Here is a 15,769-nt window from a genome sequence, read left to right as displayed (position 1 = left end):
AGACAACGTAATGAAGGCTAACACGGCTGCTACGAAGATCCAAGCTGGATTTCGGGGATACAGGGTGCGCAAGCAGCTCAAGGAATCGAAGGAGGACGATAAGAAAGTTGAAGGTAACGCGACAAGTCCTCCGCCATTGAAAAAGCAAGACACAAGGGCGGCTCTCGAAGAGAAATCAGCTACGAAAATTCAAGCCGGCGTACGGGGTTTCCTGGTGCGTAAGAGACAGCAGGCGGCGCAGGCAGCCGCCACGAGGATTCAAGCCGGTTTTCGTGGGTTCAGGACGAGGAAGCTGCTCAAACAAAACGGACAGTGATTGGGAGAAAGGAACGTGATAAGAAATTACGAATAGACTCCGAGATACATTCTATTAGATTAAGTTTCGCCTTTGGAGATCGTCTTCATCGCTTCGTTCTCTCGCACGTCTTCTTCATCGTCGTCATCGTATCGCATCCTCTTCTTCTTCTTCCTCGTTCTTTATATCCTGAACCGACACGATTATGGAAGTGCTACAAGGACCGGTCTTGCCACGGAAACCGTTGGATACGCTTCGTAAACACGTAAGAGAATTGCATTTCATGTTGTTTATGGTGAAGTGGGTTGCGTAGCGTCAAACATTTTCTATAAATGGCGGAGCTTCGGCTACAGTTCTTTTCACCTTGGACGTTAGACAAACTTTGCGAAGCATTGAGAAATTAATACTATCCATTGCTTGTCAGTCATTTCTTCGTTACACAGTGAAGTAACCTATAGTGGTATACGAATAAAACGCGGCTGCTGTTCGCATTATTGAGACTCGTATGTTCTACGTGCGTTAATAAATTTGTATTGGCGCTAGACTAGACGGGAATAATAAGCCATTGCTGTGGGATCGTTTATCGTTATTCACCTAGAGGATTACATATGCTTTGGGAATACAGTGCTTTATAAATCGTATTTGGGAAGTATGTCTTCGGTATGTATGCCAAATGGCTTTTTTTATGGGTCTGCTTTTCCTACCATCCTCCTTTTTTTTTTAATTCACGATATTTAGTATGTATTTTTTAGGGGATCTGCGTTCTTTCTCGTTTACTTAAATTATACGACTGACTCGCGGTCTAATTCGAAGATAGCTTATTCCATTTAAATTCCTTGCGCTGCTGCCTGATCGAAATTAATGGTATTACGATCGTTTGGTAACGATCGGCCGGTACCGAACGGACCGTGAAAACATCGGTATAAATAATCATCACGCTTGATCGCAGTTAAATCGCCTGAATGGCGCGAATTGTCGTTTCCGGCCTTGTATATAAACACGGTTATGAATCTGTGGTAGCGGCATAAAATAACGTCAGTTCCGGACGGCTCGTTTTCGAATAGTTTTATCCATTCTTTTTTGCAAATTTTTTAAAGTTAATTTTGATAGCAGATTAATATTTTTTTATAAATTTAATTAAAATTTATATATGGCGCCGGACCGAACCACTTTTTCGTCTGTCAGTGGCGCATGGAAAATACCAGAAAACAAATCCACTTTACCAAACAAACACGTAATCAAACTAAGTAAAGGTAAACAGTCAACATAAAAGGGCATTATTATAATTTACAGAACTTCTTCAAGGAAACTACCTAGAGAATCACGTCCAAGATGGTGGCATTGACCCACTTAGAATGCATTGGGCAAGAAGACCTTCTTGGCATCCCACTAACATAATCGCGACACGACCACGGCGACGGCGGCAACAGCAAAAACCAGGAACGCTTCCCAACTGGGTTCCGCAATTTTTGATTGCGTCGAGCCTCCGAGTTGCCTGTGACGCGTCGACCGTCAACGCAGTGGAATAAATTGGAGTGAGAAAGATGCAAATCGTTACCGTTCTCTCTGGACATGATTCATCCTTATCGACATACGTCGATATATACCGTGTGTAGAATTTTACAAGATCTTGTGATTTTACATTTAAAGACAAAAAAATGCAAATGCCAATTTCGAAAAGTATCCGTCTTGGAAAATTGATTGCATAATTACAAATTTCCACCGAATCTATAAAACAAGCACGGAGACCGTAGAAATCGCATCTAACGTATCATGGGACAGTAGTCCTAAAGAAAAATAATGTAATTGATAATAATATCACGAATCAGTTGACTATACACGATTTGAATACACGATTGAATTGCATTATCGATCCTCGTTGAAACTCAACGAATATGCAGGCACGAATAAATTGAGGAAAAAAAATGAACAGCTCGAAAAGCAATACGTAAGAATATTCCCATATGTATACAGGCGAATATCGGTAGGCTTGACGTCTGGTTGTGTTTATGAAGTACAATTGTAAGTAATCGAAGAACGAAGAGAAAGGAGATATAAAGAGATAACGATAGTCCGTTCGATAGCAAGAAGAGATCAGTCGGTCGTTCTTTGTGACGGATCAATTTTGGCCCCAATATCCATCCATGAATTTGTACATACTTTTGTATTATATTTAAGGAATGCTAATACTGAATAAAGCATATATCTGTTAAGATTGAATACTTTCATAAAATCGATTACCTCGTTGACTAAATGTTAAATAAATATTTTGTTATTTAAAAAAAAATAGAGTTCCCAGTATTCAACGCAAATTACCGAATGACGTTTCTGCCTTTGGCAAAGACTAATACGTACGTATATATATGTATACATAGGAAGTGACGTACGCTTGCATTTATCATACGTTTTGTGTGACGTCAGAGGTGAACGAGAAGTGTAACTGCGCATGCGCAGTCGACTCAATGATGTCCATACGACGCGTTACGTCATGGATCATGTAAAAATGACTTGAACCTTGTTCCACATTCCTGTTTCGTGAATATTTCTGCTGTAGTATTTTTAAGAAAAAAAAAAAAAAAAAAATGAGAGACCACCCGGCCAACTTAACGTGACTCACGCCCTTTTGCGGTTTGGGGGTACGAGCCAAAATTTTAAGAGTAGATATGACGAAAAATGATGATCCAAAGTATTCGTTGATTTAAAATAATTGAGTTCGCGAAATAAATATAGACTTGTGGTTTTTTTTTTTAGAGAATCAGGAGATTCGTTACGTCAAGATTTTATTTGTTCTATTCGCAGAACTTGCTACAGCATATGGTATACACTTGTACACTAAATACAAAAAAGAGAAGGCGTATTTCGAGTGAAATCATGAACTGACGACGACACGACACTCGATGACAAAACCCGCTCCTTTAATGATTTTTATTTCCTTTTGTCTTTTCTTTCTTTTTCTTTCAATTGCTACGTAGCGTCGATTACAAATGCACACTGGCTGACTAGTAAGAGTATTATAAGGATATACAAAAACAAAGGAAGAAATAGCGAGGGGCGACACGGAGAACACCAATATGCCCTCCCGATTCGCAATACTGAATGTCCTAATACAGAAAATAAAAATATTACGTAGTAATAATAATGCGACTTCCGAACCCATAAAGGACGTGAAATCCTTAAAAAATATAAATGCTAAAAATAAATACGAATAAACTCCAATCGAAGTGACAGGGTTCACCAAGTATAGCTTGCAATAATATAATTTAAATATAGCGTATAATGATATAAAAAAAAATAATCCAGAAAATACACAGAGTATATAAATTAAAACACCCCTTATCTGATTAATGACAAGCCAGCACGGCACTAGCCGTCCGTCTATTCGTCAGATATCCAAATCAGTATCAAACACCACGTCCTTGACTCGTGTCAATTAAGTAAAAAATAAAAAAATAAAGTACACGAGGACACATGGATTTGGAAAGCTAAGAAAAAGCAGCTTTGTAAGTGCGCCATTATTAAGGACCCGAAGGTTAATAAAGTCTAAACGCAAAACTTCGATTATGCCCGCATGAAACTTCAATGCACAGCCTGTATAACGCACGAAGCGACAATGAACTACCTTATACATATACGTAATATGTATATAGGTCTATCTAACAAATAGTCTACTTATAGCGGCGGGATTAATCAGAGCGGATGATTAAATCACAATCATGATAGCCTACCTAGTGAGATCTTTCCAATGGAATGGAACAATAAATAAATATATATATATATAAAGGGTCGTACGGGCGTGACAATCATAATTAAACTCTCCCCTTAGAGGCTCTGGCTGAGTCGATTGAGGAAATCGCTGCGACGAGACTTCGAGCGCATAGGAAAACAATTCATGTTGGTGAAGCACTCATTGGTATCCAGGCTGCAGCCGGAGCACTGGCTACAATTGCAGGTAAGACCATCTCCGCAGATTCCCCAGTTCTTGCTTGGTCCACCGCAGATCTCGCCGGGTCCCTGCACGCAAACGAAGCACAGACATTGTTATCCCGGATGATCAACTCGGACAGCTGCTTCCTGTAGCTTATCGGTAAATCGCTTGACGGTGCTGCCATCGGTGTTCTTAACGGCGAACTACTGTGCGAGGTCTATTTATATATGTATATCTATATGCCTAAGTTGACGTACTTCGATACGTCAGAGCAATATTACAGGCATGTTTAACGGCTTTCGTACAGTGACCTTAATTTACTTATTTTAATATATACCGTATACACATTTATTTCTCTTCTATTTAATTTAAGTCGCGAAATAAGTTTGTTGTCTTTAGTAGACGTCAGCTTATTTGTCTCACGTACCTTTCTGCATTCCGGGATGCCACACAGTCTCGTCGTGACGACACCGTGTTTACACTGATCGCATTCGCTGCCACATGGGATGCAATGGGACATCGTTGGCTGAGCAAGGTACCTGAGGATATATTCGTACTCGTGAGTATCGTGGCTAGAGAACTGTTTGAATCAATCAAATGGTTCAATGCCTTACAGTAAGAAAATGGCGAGGAGGACGAGAACATAGTAAGTCTGGCTGAGCTGCATCTCGTTTTGTGGATCTGTAAGTAGAATGGAATAAAGATAAACGTAGATATTGGGTGAAATTGATTATTATATTTTAACAAAACAGATTGAAGGTACGAAAAATTAAAGACGAGCTCTTGAACAAACATCGTTGTCTGTTAAGTAAAAATACATTTTTGGCTGTGTACACTGTAAATATTATTTGAAGGCTAGACCGATCTGTTCTATGATATTTATAAGTGGACAACTATATTGTTCACTTTTGTTTACTATATATTGTCTACCATGTCTTGTATAGTTTAGTATCCAGCTTCTTACGTGAACCATGTTAACCTATCATACGTCGTCGGATACTCAGTGTGTCAGGATCATCTGGTTAGTTGATTTATAGCTAACACGTTGTCTGTGCCCCGTGAAAATCTTTAATTGAGAAATGTCGTGTCTAAGAAAGTTTATTTTTGAAAAATTTATTTCATTTAATCACAGAAAACCCCTCACCTTCCTGACACTCCTATAATTGTTTGCGAAGTCAAAGGAAAGTTGTGCGTATATCTGCTTTCCTGTGAGATTTAACGAAATTCATAAATATTTTATCGAAATTACTTTTAACGCTCCAACACTCCTCGGGGAGTTTAAATGGCGATGTTTACTTATTAATTCTATTTAAATTCGCCTAATCATATGTAACAACAATAAATGTCGGTGCAGAATGATATTTTTCAATTCGTCATCGTACATTGAATTAACAAAACGGGTTCTGTACGCGATCTGCCCCCCACGAGTACTAATGTTATGAAAGTTCACGCTTATCCTAAAGGGTTAATATTATCTAACCTAGTCAGACGTATCTCACGTAATAATTGGATGGTCTAAAATAATGATTGTAGTAATTATTTTTTTTAATTCCATAAAACAGTGTCTTTTGGGGAGCAGAAGGGAGAACAACTTGACTTTTGCATCATTATTGTAACATGACAATTGTCGATTAGTTGTTCTATCGTAATTTTTATATGCATGATATGCAAGGTAATGAGTAATGCTAGTAGCCGATTCAAGTCCTTACTCTCAGCGTGTCACCTTTACGTAGTCAAAGTTCAGCACGATTTGTGAACGTGATTTTGTTGTTATAATTCTTTAAGCAATGTTCTTTCTGTATTCGTTTACGCAGCTTTCCTTCACTTGAAGTGCAATCGGCTTTTTTGTATTTTGTGTGTTTCTAGACCGTAAAAGTCATATAATAAAGAATTGTGAGACTTTTCCTATGACTAATTGGGTCTCTTGCATACTGACTGTTTACTACGCTCGTAATCTCACTTGGTGTAATAAATAATGAATTGTGATCGTTATAAATTTTCCAGGTCTCTGGCCTCCAATGCAGTATAATACTTAACTTGTTTGTACCTTGGATGGGGGATGGGAACGATAAATCGATTTGTAGGACAACTTGTGGAAAGTAGTGACTCGATTATAATTACTGACATATATTTTCCAGTATAAGAAGTAATTGGCGTTAGATAATTTTTCGAATTTTTCCATTTACAATTTGCACAATATTTCACGTATATTTAAAGTCGTGTTAGATTTTATTTTTTATGGAAAAAAAAGAAACATTCATACTAAGAAAAACACAGTAACATAAACTTGACTATATTCTCTAATGAATTTCCTAAAAGTGTCATAAAATATTTGTAAAATTATGTCAGAATAACAAGAAATTATCAGGAACGACATTGACATCTATATCGTAAGTGTATTTTATTTTTTTTTTCAAAAAATATTTTCAAATTCGTCAACTCGAACCAAACTCGCTTTAAAGTACCTTCCAGATATCAGTACATTACGAATAATCAATAATCGCCAAGATAATGCAGCAAGAACAATACCGGAAGTTCCACGTAGCATCCATCGACCCCGCTTTGACCGGCAGGAAGTCGTCCGGGACCGGTCGTCAGGTAAATATTCCAAAAGGTGTCTAAGTACCAAGTGAACTAAGCAACGAGACACAAAAAATCCTAAGAGCCTTGTTCTCCGCGCACTTCACGTCTGGAGAAACCGAGCAAAGTGGTGTGTCCCATATCGCACAAATCCCCACTCTGCTACCGGTTAATGAGTTCTCGCTCCCAAGCAAAGAACCAAGAGCAAAGACTATACTGGGGGAGTGCAAAGCTTATCGTTCCCAGAAGTCAAGAAAAATCTTTATCCCATTTTCCTTGACATTTTGCATAAAAGAAAAAAAAACAGACTTAAATTTAATTTATAATATTTCAGCCGCACCAGTTTCCTTCTTCCTTTTTATCGTTAGTCCTTTTTTTATCGACCGTGAGTTGCCCCCCCACCACCAACCGTCAAACAAATTTCATCAATGGCTATCTATCAACTATTCACTCAAGTTCGGATAAGAGTGATCGAAGTCTCGCTCTTTCACCCATGATAACGGAAACAAGGATCGCGTTTCTTAGACAGTAAGTCTGCTGTTATTATCAATCCCGTCGAACTCGTTTTTAACGAGCTTGTTATTAATAGCTCTTGCCATCTCGTAACTGTGTTACGTTTTATTGTCTTTCTTTTTTTTTGCTCGCCCCTTTCATTTTATATTCCCGCATCTGGCATTCAAGACGGATTTTAATTACGCCATTGTGAATTCATTCGATAATTTCGAGTCTTCCGCTTGATTCAATTGTCTATAAAAGTTTTGGCTGTGTCATACGAGGAAGGTCTGCCGCCTTTTTTCGTATTCCAGGAAACGAAAGAGGCGTTGTCGCCTACATGAAAATGCTATACGGACCTAATACGTCAGAGCGTGGTAAAGTGCACGTGAGTTTTCACGAAAACGTTTTTTCGTGCTGCATCGCAATACACGCTGATTCAGCACAGAGACAATAATAAGAACGTCCGAGCTTTACGTATTTTCCCGAAGTATTTTCCGCGTAAATAAAATAAGAAGTAAGAAATAAAGGAAAACAAAAAATCGAAATTCGACGATCGGAGGAGAAGGGACGCCAGAGAGTGACTGTAAAAGTAAAAATTCATAATTACGAACGTCAAGACCAGAAGCAATGAACCAACGGAAAGTGAAGAGTTACGGGCGACCGTTGGTAATGTACACAAAATTCAAAATTTACGAACACACATTGTCACGTTAAAATGTACCTATGGTGCATTCTGGGTCTCGTATACCAGGTCAATAATACTTGCGATAGTAAATGTCAAGAAAGTCCGTAGGAGTTTCGCAGAATAGGCGGACATTTACGATCCCGCGTCTCCGGTCGTTGCATCCTGGTTTGCTGCAGGGGTGGCAAGACTCGCCTTCATGGCATCGTGGCCGTGGGCGCGAGCATTCTCCAAAATAGTACAACCCTTGGTGACTCAGGTCGCCTATTATCCACTCTGAGTCAACTGACGCCTCCGTTATAATTTCTCGTAGGATTAAAAGAAGCCTCCCTAACCCCCAAAACAAATTGTATCGGGTAGACAGGTATTGTTATTTTGTGAAATTTTCAAAGAGTGAATCTACGGATATAAATATTGTCCTTTGTTTGTCTGCAATTGAAGAAATAAAATTTTATATGATAAACAGGATCTATATATTTTTTTGACAACAACGTGATCCTAACGTTTTGCCAGAGTCAAAGGCATAATGGTAATGTGGATGTCTCCTATTTGTCAGATTATTTGAAAATTTTTCATAATGTCTGCGTAAACGAATTATACTCAAGTACTCGCCGATGACCAATCAGGATCGTCCGATGTACGAATGAATGAAATTTACGAACACATCGCCTCGGCCAATCCCGAGTGGTCACATGGGCGCAGGAACGCAAAACAAGTTTTCGCGCGAGTGACGAAGACTAGTCTCTGTATACGTGCTGGGAATTGGGAGAGCAGGACATCACGCTTCAGAATTCTAAGAATAGCGTGAGAGATTTGCGTTGCTTGCTACCGATGCCAAATTCTCATTTCTCTCCTACAGTCACGGCATTCACCATTTGGCCACATCAGTATCGCACCAGTTAGCAACCGTTTCGGACGTGCAATTATCCCTGGCTGGAGTTCCACTGTTTGAACTTACTTGGAAGACAAAGAAAAAACAAAGAAGAAGCACCGAACTAGGAGGACCGGAAGTTCCTTTTATTTCTTCAGGCGCCATAACCACAACTTAGTGATTCAAGTCGATTTAGAATTCGATTGTCCAGAAATTCATTTGCATTTTTTTTTCACTTATATTCACTCCTTCCTGAACTCGTGAAGCGGTGCCAGGTCCATTGACTTCATTTGCCTGCCTTTCGGTTTGTACAAAGGTAAGAAATATTTTGACAATTTAAGACTGTGCTCGTTACAATTACTACATAGAATCAAGCGGTTAAAAATTAGACGACGAAAATTAAGATTTGAATCTCTTTCCATAAAACATAAATATAAAATGTGGATGCAACTTACAGCTGTTTTCGCTAAAAAAAAACTAATAAAATTATATACGGAAATCGAAAACGAAGAAAGGCTATAACGCGTATAGCTGTATGTAGTAAATTGTGATGCTCATCCCAAAAATAGAATTCTTTCTGGCGGATGGTAAACAAGATCGAAAGCTCCTATTGAAAAACATAGAAATGGGTCTTGACGTACCGAGGAGCTTTGTATGTGATGATGCGCAACGAGATCAACAACTGTAAAAAGCCCCGTCCGAGGGTTATGACGATTAACGAATTCACAATCTGTTGACAACTCAACGTGGCAAGCTTTTAGCTGAAGGTTCAGCCAATACGTCTTGAAAGCTCGGTCAAGGCCTTCCAATCGCCCACGACTAAACAATTTCAGAATTGCGTCAACATCGCTCAGACTTTTCTTTTTAATCGTCTCGCTGACACCGTATACATTAACACCGAAGATTAGCGACGACAAATAGAAATAAAAAAGTTCAAAATCCGCGATTCAAGACCATCTAGGCGTTTCTTTACGTACCAAAAATAATCAAAACGATTCGCTTCTTGTTTTCAAAATACGTCGATCTGGCGGACAGAATTTTTATTTTACTTTCATCTTTAACCCCATTACGATATTATCCCTAGATTATTCGGGGTAGATGGTACATATTAAAGTACCGCAAAATATAACCGTAAGCTGTTTACAACCTTTCCTTCACTTCTGTGGATTGTTTTGACAGCGAAAATCATAACGTAACCTCTAATAATTACAACGTCCGTTTAGAATGCAGGCGAATATTCATTGCACGCGACACAAAGTTGCCTAATGAAATTGTTATAAAATATCGAAGCGAATATATCGTGAATGCTTTTCGGAATCGATCCAAGTTTCGAGACACTAACTCGCAAATGTCGATTTCTTGAATCGAGTTCACGCGGCATCGTACGAAGACGACAAGTCTTTACATAACCCTCCTTTGTATATCTGTGCGCTGTACGTGACGTTTCGTGATTTACGAGTGTTTAGCATCTTTCTCTTTATCTTCACCCAACGTATTCACGAATTCGCGTGTATTCTCGCCACTGTAACCTATCTGGAAGGCTCTCGCGATACGTGACGCGGCTTTGGCCTATTCCCCAGGTTGTTTACATCTCGCGGGAAGCCAACGGAAAAGCCGAGTGCCTTCCCAAAAATACTTCACGGTGCCGAATATAGACTGTGAAGCTCGAGATAGAACCGTGGGACGTGTCTCTTGCGATAGAAGTTGCTTGCCAAGAAATCTGGCGCTGAGTAGGCTCCTGAGTTGCACTGAGAAATCGAGGGAAAAGGAAGAGTCAAAGAAGCGAGAATTAAGAAACCTAAAAGCTATCGTGTCTTTCAAGACGAATCTTTCGATCCTCCTGCACTTTGTTTTGTTACACTTTAATGGTGATTTTTCAGAAAGACCAGAAGATGGGGATGATAACGCGCGTGAGAGGTCGGGTGCGGGCGAATTCCCTGACCTTCGACAGAGAGAAGACTGCTCAGAGTGTGTGTCTGCTCAGTGCCGTACTGTTGCTACCCTATTGTCCCAGAGGGCCCCTGCCCCTATTGCCATCCCCGGCACCGGCGCTATACTCGGCCCTGGTCCTACCGGTCGTCTTCAGCGCTAACTACAGATACCCAGTGGCCATCCTGAAGACTTTGGTCGCAGCTACTAGAGGTACGGAAATTCTATATATATAATCAATATTATTTGAAATTATTAAATTTATGATTAAGTGTGTCCGTTTTAACGTTAACTAAACACCCTAACAGTATATTAGGATACAGTATACGTATTAAATTTGTATATCCAGGGTACGCAGTTATAAAGGATAGATAAATTATCAGCGCAATTGATCCTCACCTGACTCCTTGGCGATCTTGAGAAGGACGTCGAGGTGATCCTTGGATGATCTGAAGTGTGCTCAGGATCGCATCTGCGGCTGGTTTTATACCCCATAGCCGATCCTTGAAACCCAAAGGATGCTGTGTCGGTTGCCATGCGAATATCGCCCTTCACGGGCGCCTCCAAACCCCCTTCCTGACGCCTTAAACTCCTCCCGATACGTACGTCTTGTCCTGTTTGCCGAAGACTCTGTGATTGACGTCCATTAATATGCTAATATCCTTTGGATACGAAAAATCAAGACGATCCATCGCCCGGGACGATTACGTTACGCTCGATTAGCGATGCCGAAGAGGCGTGTGCACGTTGCAACAAAGTAGACCACCGTATCGTAAATTACTCCGTTCTCTGGCACCTTACTATTATCTTAACCCTTCCAGCTCTTTCTTTCTCTCTCTCTCTCTCTCTCTCTTTCTCACTCATTATCTCCGCACCAATCTTCATCAGTAGTGTATAATCTGTTCGTCGTATTTCTTCACCTTAATTTTGTTCTTCTTTCTCTCTCCAACTACCCCTTCCGCTATGCAGCGTCCAATTATTTTGTAATTCAATTGATACCAATATGATCATCCTCTGAGATTTCTTCCAATTGGATAAATTGTATACTCACGAAACATCCAACCTAATCAATATACCAGAATTTTCTGTATATTCGTTCTATATCTTATCAACATCTTTTTTAATCTTGCAATTGGTACCACCACATATGTTACGTATACGTGACAGTTCAATTCTGTTAAACGGGCATTGAAATCTCTTGGTGGTTGCTGGATATAACATATGACAAAGTCGGATAATATAATAATATTTTTACTCATTTCTTCAAAATTCAAATCACCATGCGAACGTGCAAGAATTTTTTATCTTTCACACAGCTGCTCCATGCGATTGGTGATAAGTGGGTCGCGTGCTAAATAGGAAAGTTTGATGGTTCGAGAATAATAATGTAGACTTGATGTCTTTAAGAAACGGTTTATTGTTTCTCTTTGGAGTTTTATAATAAATTAGGGCATACGTGCATTATTGATTAGAGATATCAACTAGGATGGCAATAGTAATGCATGTCGGTATATACATATATCTAATGTTGATAAAGTTGCAGTTTGGACCCTTGACTATCTGTTATCTGAGTTTTGTAAATACATGTGTATAAAGTAGCATACTATTATATACACGTAATTAGAATAGCTAAAGAATGATTTAGCTCTTTAAAAACTCTGAAGCTTAATATCGTCAATTGATAACAACTGGTCCTTCCACTGCGAGAGAAAGTGATTGATGTATCTATTATCGTATGTGTTTACCGAATTACTGATAACGATAGGTATGATGCATATGTAAACTATGTAGATAAGGAGACTATACTTGTTTATTTCCTAAATAACTAGTCTGACAGTCTTTACGAGCGTAAAAGAACAATGAGTCGTTCCGTGCCTAAAATTCACCTCACAGACGGTCGCAAAACGATCATCCATCCTAATCGTATGGTCGTTTTTTCAATTAGCGACTGAAAAGCGAATTTTCAGAAAATCTTTCGTGTGATCGTGCAAAGGTATTGTGTTGAAAAGAATATTGAAAAATGACCATCCTGCCGATTTTTTGGACGGTCGTTTTTCATTCGCTTATTAAGAAAATGACGATACCGTTAGGACGGGTGGTCGTTTTGCTGTCGCACATCCGGTTGATTTTTTACAGAAAACTTACGATCGTTTCGCGTTAAGATATAACGATAAAAAATATAATCAGAACTAATTATCTTGTAACAGTATAAAAAAACATGGCGTCGTTCCTTCTTACAGATGGAGCCAAGAAGGCCTGGAACCCTCTGTACAATTTCCTGAAACATCTCTACGCCCCGGTGGACAAGGCTGAGAATCTTTTTATGAAAATGAAAAATATCTCCATAATGGCCAATCAAATAGTCTTCCTGATGCTCGCTGACAAAGTTCTGCTGCCCCAGCAGAGGATGACCTGCCTCTACACCCTGATGTTTTACAACGTGATAGCTTACTGCGTTAGCTACATAAAGGAACTTATAGAGAAAGAGGACTGGTCCCCGTACGTCACCCTGACTGAGAGATCACAGATAAAACACCTTGCCATGTCGGCGACGAAGATTGTCCTGGAGTGGACAAAAGCGGTGACCTTCGTCGTGACCTTGACCTTCATGCTGCTGGTCTTCGGCCTGGAACAGGGTCTTCAGCACTACAAGTAAGTAGAGAAAGTCTGAGTATCCTGGATACAATTTAGGAATTATTAATTAGGTCGAATCTGTTAACTGACACCTCACTCATTGTCCAGACCTTCGACACTCTACACCGTCATCACCTGGACCTATTACTCGGCGACGGAGAAAGTCTTCGTTGACATGTTCCCACCGATCCTGAGCTTCCTTCAACTAGAAGCTCTCGAATGCATTGAGAATCTTTATGCTCCGGTGATACTGCGCTGCTTCACCATAGGCATGTCCACCCTCTTCACTCTCATCCTGCTCCCGTCAGCACCCTGGCGTTTCCTATTTGTCGCCTCCTACTTGAACGTCTACCTCAGGTCGAAGGAACTCCTACAGAACTCTGGTGCTGTTCTACGAAAGGAACGTGAAATCTTGAATCAGTATAGAAAAGCCACCGTGGACGAAATTGAACGATTCGATGACGTATGCGCCGTATGTCTTTGCAACATGCAGAAAGCTAGAGTGACGCCGTGTCACCATCTCTTTCATGCGGATTGCCTCAGGCAGTGTCTCAAAAGTAGCGACAAATGTCCCATGTGTAAGCGCGAGCTTAAATTCGATTAGTCCTTTAAATTATATCAAGCCCTACATCTTTAATTGTAAACTAAATCATCAGTCGGATGCTTCTAGTCTAAATGATAGTTTTTGATAAGTAACGGATGATTTTTCTTTTTTTTTTTTTTTTTCATATCGTATATTTAAATATATGTATAGACAGGCAATTTTCGTAATTTTATAAAGACTCATTAACGAAGCATCCTTATATTTTGAGATTTGATTCATAAATCATTCAAATCCTCCGAATGATTTCGATACATATCTGTAGGACTCTTCAGCATTGATGGAAACCGACTTTCGCATTTTATAGTGAACTCTATCGATACCGGTTACAAGTTCTTCGACATTGAAAATCAGACGCGATCGATTGACTTACACGAATCATTATTTATCTTTACTCATCGATCAGTATCTTTAATCGTATTCCATCTTTTGAGAGCCTTGATTATTGGAATTTCATGGTATGCAATGACTACCATGTAGATTATGGTTTTAATCACTCTCAGACACGAAATTAAAATTCGTAGCTTTCAGACCCATATTCCTTTAGTTTAATTTTACTGTGATAATGTAATCAGTCGAACACTATATGTATATACCCAGCAGACAATATTTTACGTAACATATTTATATTTATTGCATCTAACTTTTACACGTGCGAACTACTAGTTCCTACTCAAAAATGTAACACGTTACATTTTTTCTTTTTTTCTTGGAAATTCAACATTGCCTTCTCACTGACTGTGCACTTACCGCACATAATTGTGTGTGTGTGTGTGTGCAGAAACGCCATACAATTTTGCTAGACTTTTTGTTCATACCCACATTTCAATACATACTTAGATACGTGACCTTTGTGTCTATTCACATAGTGAATGTAACGTGTTATATATTTCAGCAGGAATCAATAGATTGCATGTAATTTATACATAATGAATATATTGCATAAAATTTGATGCGTTTGCTGGGTACGATTGGTACGTGTATCTTTACTCCAATGGCTAGGACAGCGCTCGGCAAGTAAGGGATAATCTACATTTCTTATTCTATTTTTGCTTTCTGTTTATGCGGCCTGTGAATGACCTTTGTATTTTATCAGTAAAATATTAAGAATTCGTGCCAATTATATTTATTAGTAAGCCATCAGATTCAGCATATCAGATTATTTAATATTTTATTCAAAGCTGTCGGCTTTACGAAAATATGTTTGTCCCATTTTTTCCTCAACTTTATCTTATTTGATATACAAATGCAAATTTGATTATATGAAATTTATATATATATATATATATTCGGGTTGTCATTTTATACGAAACACGTACCCACTTGCCGAACGAGGTTCTAGATTAATTAGTATCAATGCTTACACCGACTTTATCTTTCTAATTTCTTCTTTTGTACGGAAAATTAACAAATTACGCTTACTGTATTTGACTCTATTATCATAATAGCTTATTGTTTCGCGTAATATCCTTGCGCTACGATATATCCTAAACTGCAACGTATCCGTAATGACGCCTTATGTTAATCTTTATGTAATTTTGTATATCGTAAAAGAGACACGTCATATCTGCAATTACAGAATCCAAAGGCTGCATACATTTATCTGGTATAGTGTCTAATTACGAATACGTTCGTGACGTAGCAAATCGTATAAATTATTTGTATATAATTGTACTGTTGTTTTTTACCCAAGAAATAAAAATATTTTAAATCGATTCGTAGTGGATTATTTGTAGATTGCAATTGTCGACAGTGCA

At 38.9% G+C, this 15,769-nt stretch overlaps 3 protein-coding genes and 2 long non-coding RNA genes across 7 annotated transcripts; 4 read left to right on the top strand and 1 right to left on the bottom strand.

The window, feature by feature from the left end:
* Positions 1–10: 10 nt before the first annotated feature.
* LOC107274697 (neuromodulin) lies at positions 11–316 on the top strand. The gene has a single exon (XM_015754093.1). It carries the CDS (start codon positions 11–13, stop codon positions 314–316), a length of 306 nt encoding a protein of 101 aa, XP_015609579.1.
* A 253-nt stretch (positions 317–569) lies between these two features.
* On the top strand, positions 570–2,508 carry LOC107264193. The gene is made up of 2 exons (XR_001536860.2): positions 570–955; positions 1,589–2,508. It is a non-coding gene; the product is annotated as an uncharacterized LOC107264193 (long non-coding RNA).
* Positions 2,509–2,638: 130 nt separating this feature from the next.
* LOC107264177 (neuroparsin-A) lies at positions 2,639–11,379 on the bottom strand. 2 transcript variants are annotated; one of them, XM_015732168.2, is made up of 4 exons: positions 11,177–11,379; positions 4,835–4,901; positions 4,648–4,759; positions 2,639–4,306 (listed from the first exon to the last, which is right to left on the bottom strand). In XM_015732168.2, exons 1-4 carry the CDS (start codon positions 11,312–11,314, stop codon positions 4,183–4,185), a joined length of 441 nt encoding a protein of 146 aa, XP_015587654.1. In that variant the 5' UTR covers positions 11,315–11,379; the 3' UTR covers positions 2,639–4,182. The 2 variants fall into 2 exon arrangements, with proteins under 2 accessions (XP_015587654.1, XP_015587662.1); XM_015732176.2 differs by lacking the exon at positions 11,177–11,379 and adding an exon at positions 6,750–7,110.
* LOC107264188 lies at positions 4,979–8,440 on the top strand. Its single transcript, XR_003058829.1, has 3 exons — positions 4,979–5,241; positions 6,225–6,818; positions 7,135–8,440. It is a non-coding gene; the product is annotated as an uncharacterized LOC107264188 (long non-coding RNA).
* LOC107264153 lies at positions 8,837–15,727 on the top strand. Of its 2 annotated transcripts, XM_025081402.1 has the most exons (5): positions 8,837–9,164; positions 9,418–9,597; positions 10,729–10,990; positions 13,018–13,429; positions 13,520–15,727. In XM_025081402.1, exons 3-5 carry the CDS (start codon positions 10,741–10,743, stop codon positions 14,013–14,015), a joined length of 1,158 nt encoding a protein of 385 aa, XP_024937170.1. In that variant the 5' UTR covers positions 8,837–9,164; positions 9,418–9,597; positions 10,729–10,740; the 3' UTR covers positions 14,016–15,727. The 2 variants fall into 2 exon arrangements, with proteins under 2 accessions (XP_024937170.1, XP_015587581.1); XM_015732095.2 differs by lacking the exon at positions 9,418–9,597.
* The last annotated feature ends 42 nt before the right edge of the window (positions 15,728–15,769 follow it).

Source organism: Cephus cinctus, unplaced genomic scaffold (genome assembly GCF_000341935.2).
Source record: "Cephus cinctus unplaced genomic scaffold, Ccin1 Ccin1_scaffold0013, whole genome shotgun sequence".
In the NCBI taxonomy this organism is placed as follows: Eukaryota; Metazoa; Arthropoda; class Insecta; order Hymenoptera; family Cephidae; genus Cephus; species Cephus cinctus.
Note: the sequence above shows the minus strand (reverse complement) of the source record. Positions and strands in the feature narration are given on the sequence as shown.

Coding starts and splice junctions, on each gene's coding strand:
- LOC107274697 (XM_015754093.1), top strand. CDS start 11: ATGAAGGCTAACACGGCTGCTACGAAGATCCAAGCTGGATTTCGGGGA.
- LOC107264153 (XM_015732095.2), top strand. CDS start 10,741: ATGGGGATGATAACGCGCGTGAGAGGTCGGGTGCGGGCGAATTCCCTG. Junction 10,991..13,017: donor TTTGGTCGCAGCTACTAGAG/GTACGGAAATTC, acceptor TCCTTCTTACAG/ATGGAGCCAAGAAGGCCTGG. Junction 13,430..13,519: donor CAGGGTCTTCAGCACTACAA/GTAAGTAGAGAA, acceptor CTCATTGTCCAG/ACCTTCGACACTCTACACCG.
- LOC107264177 (XM_015732168.2), bottom strand. CDS start 11,314: ATGGCAACCGACACAGCATCCTTTGGGTTTCAAGGATCGGCTATGGGG. Junction 4,760..4,834: donor CTCCTCGCCATTTTCTTACT/GTAAGGCATTGA, acceptor ATATATCCTCAG/GTACCTTGCTCAGCCAACGA. Junction 4,307..4,647: donor GCATCCCGGAATGCAGAAAG/GTACGTGAGACA, acceptor GTTTGCGTGCAG/GGACCCGGCGAGATCTGCGG.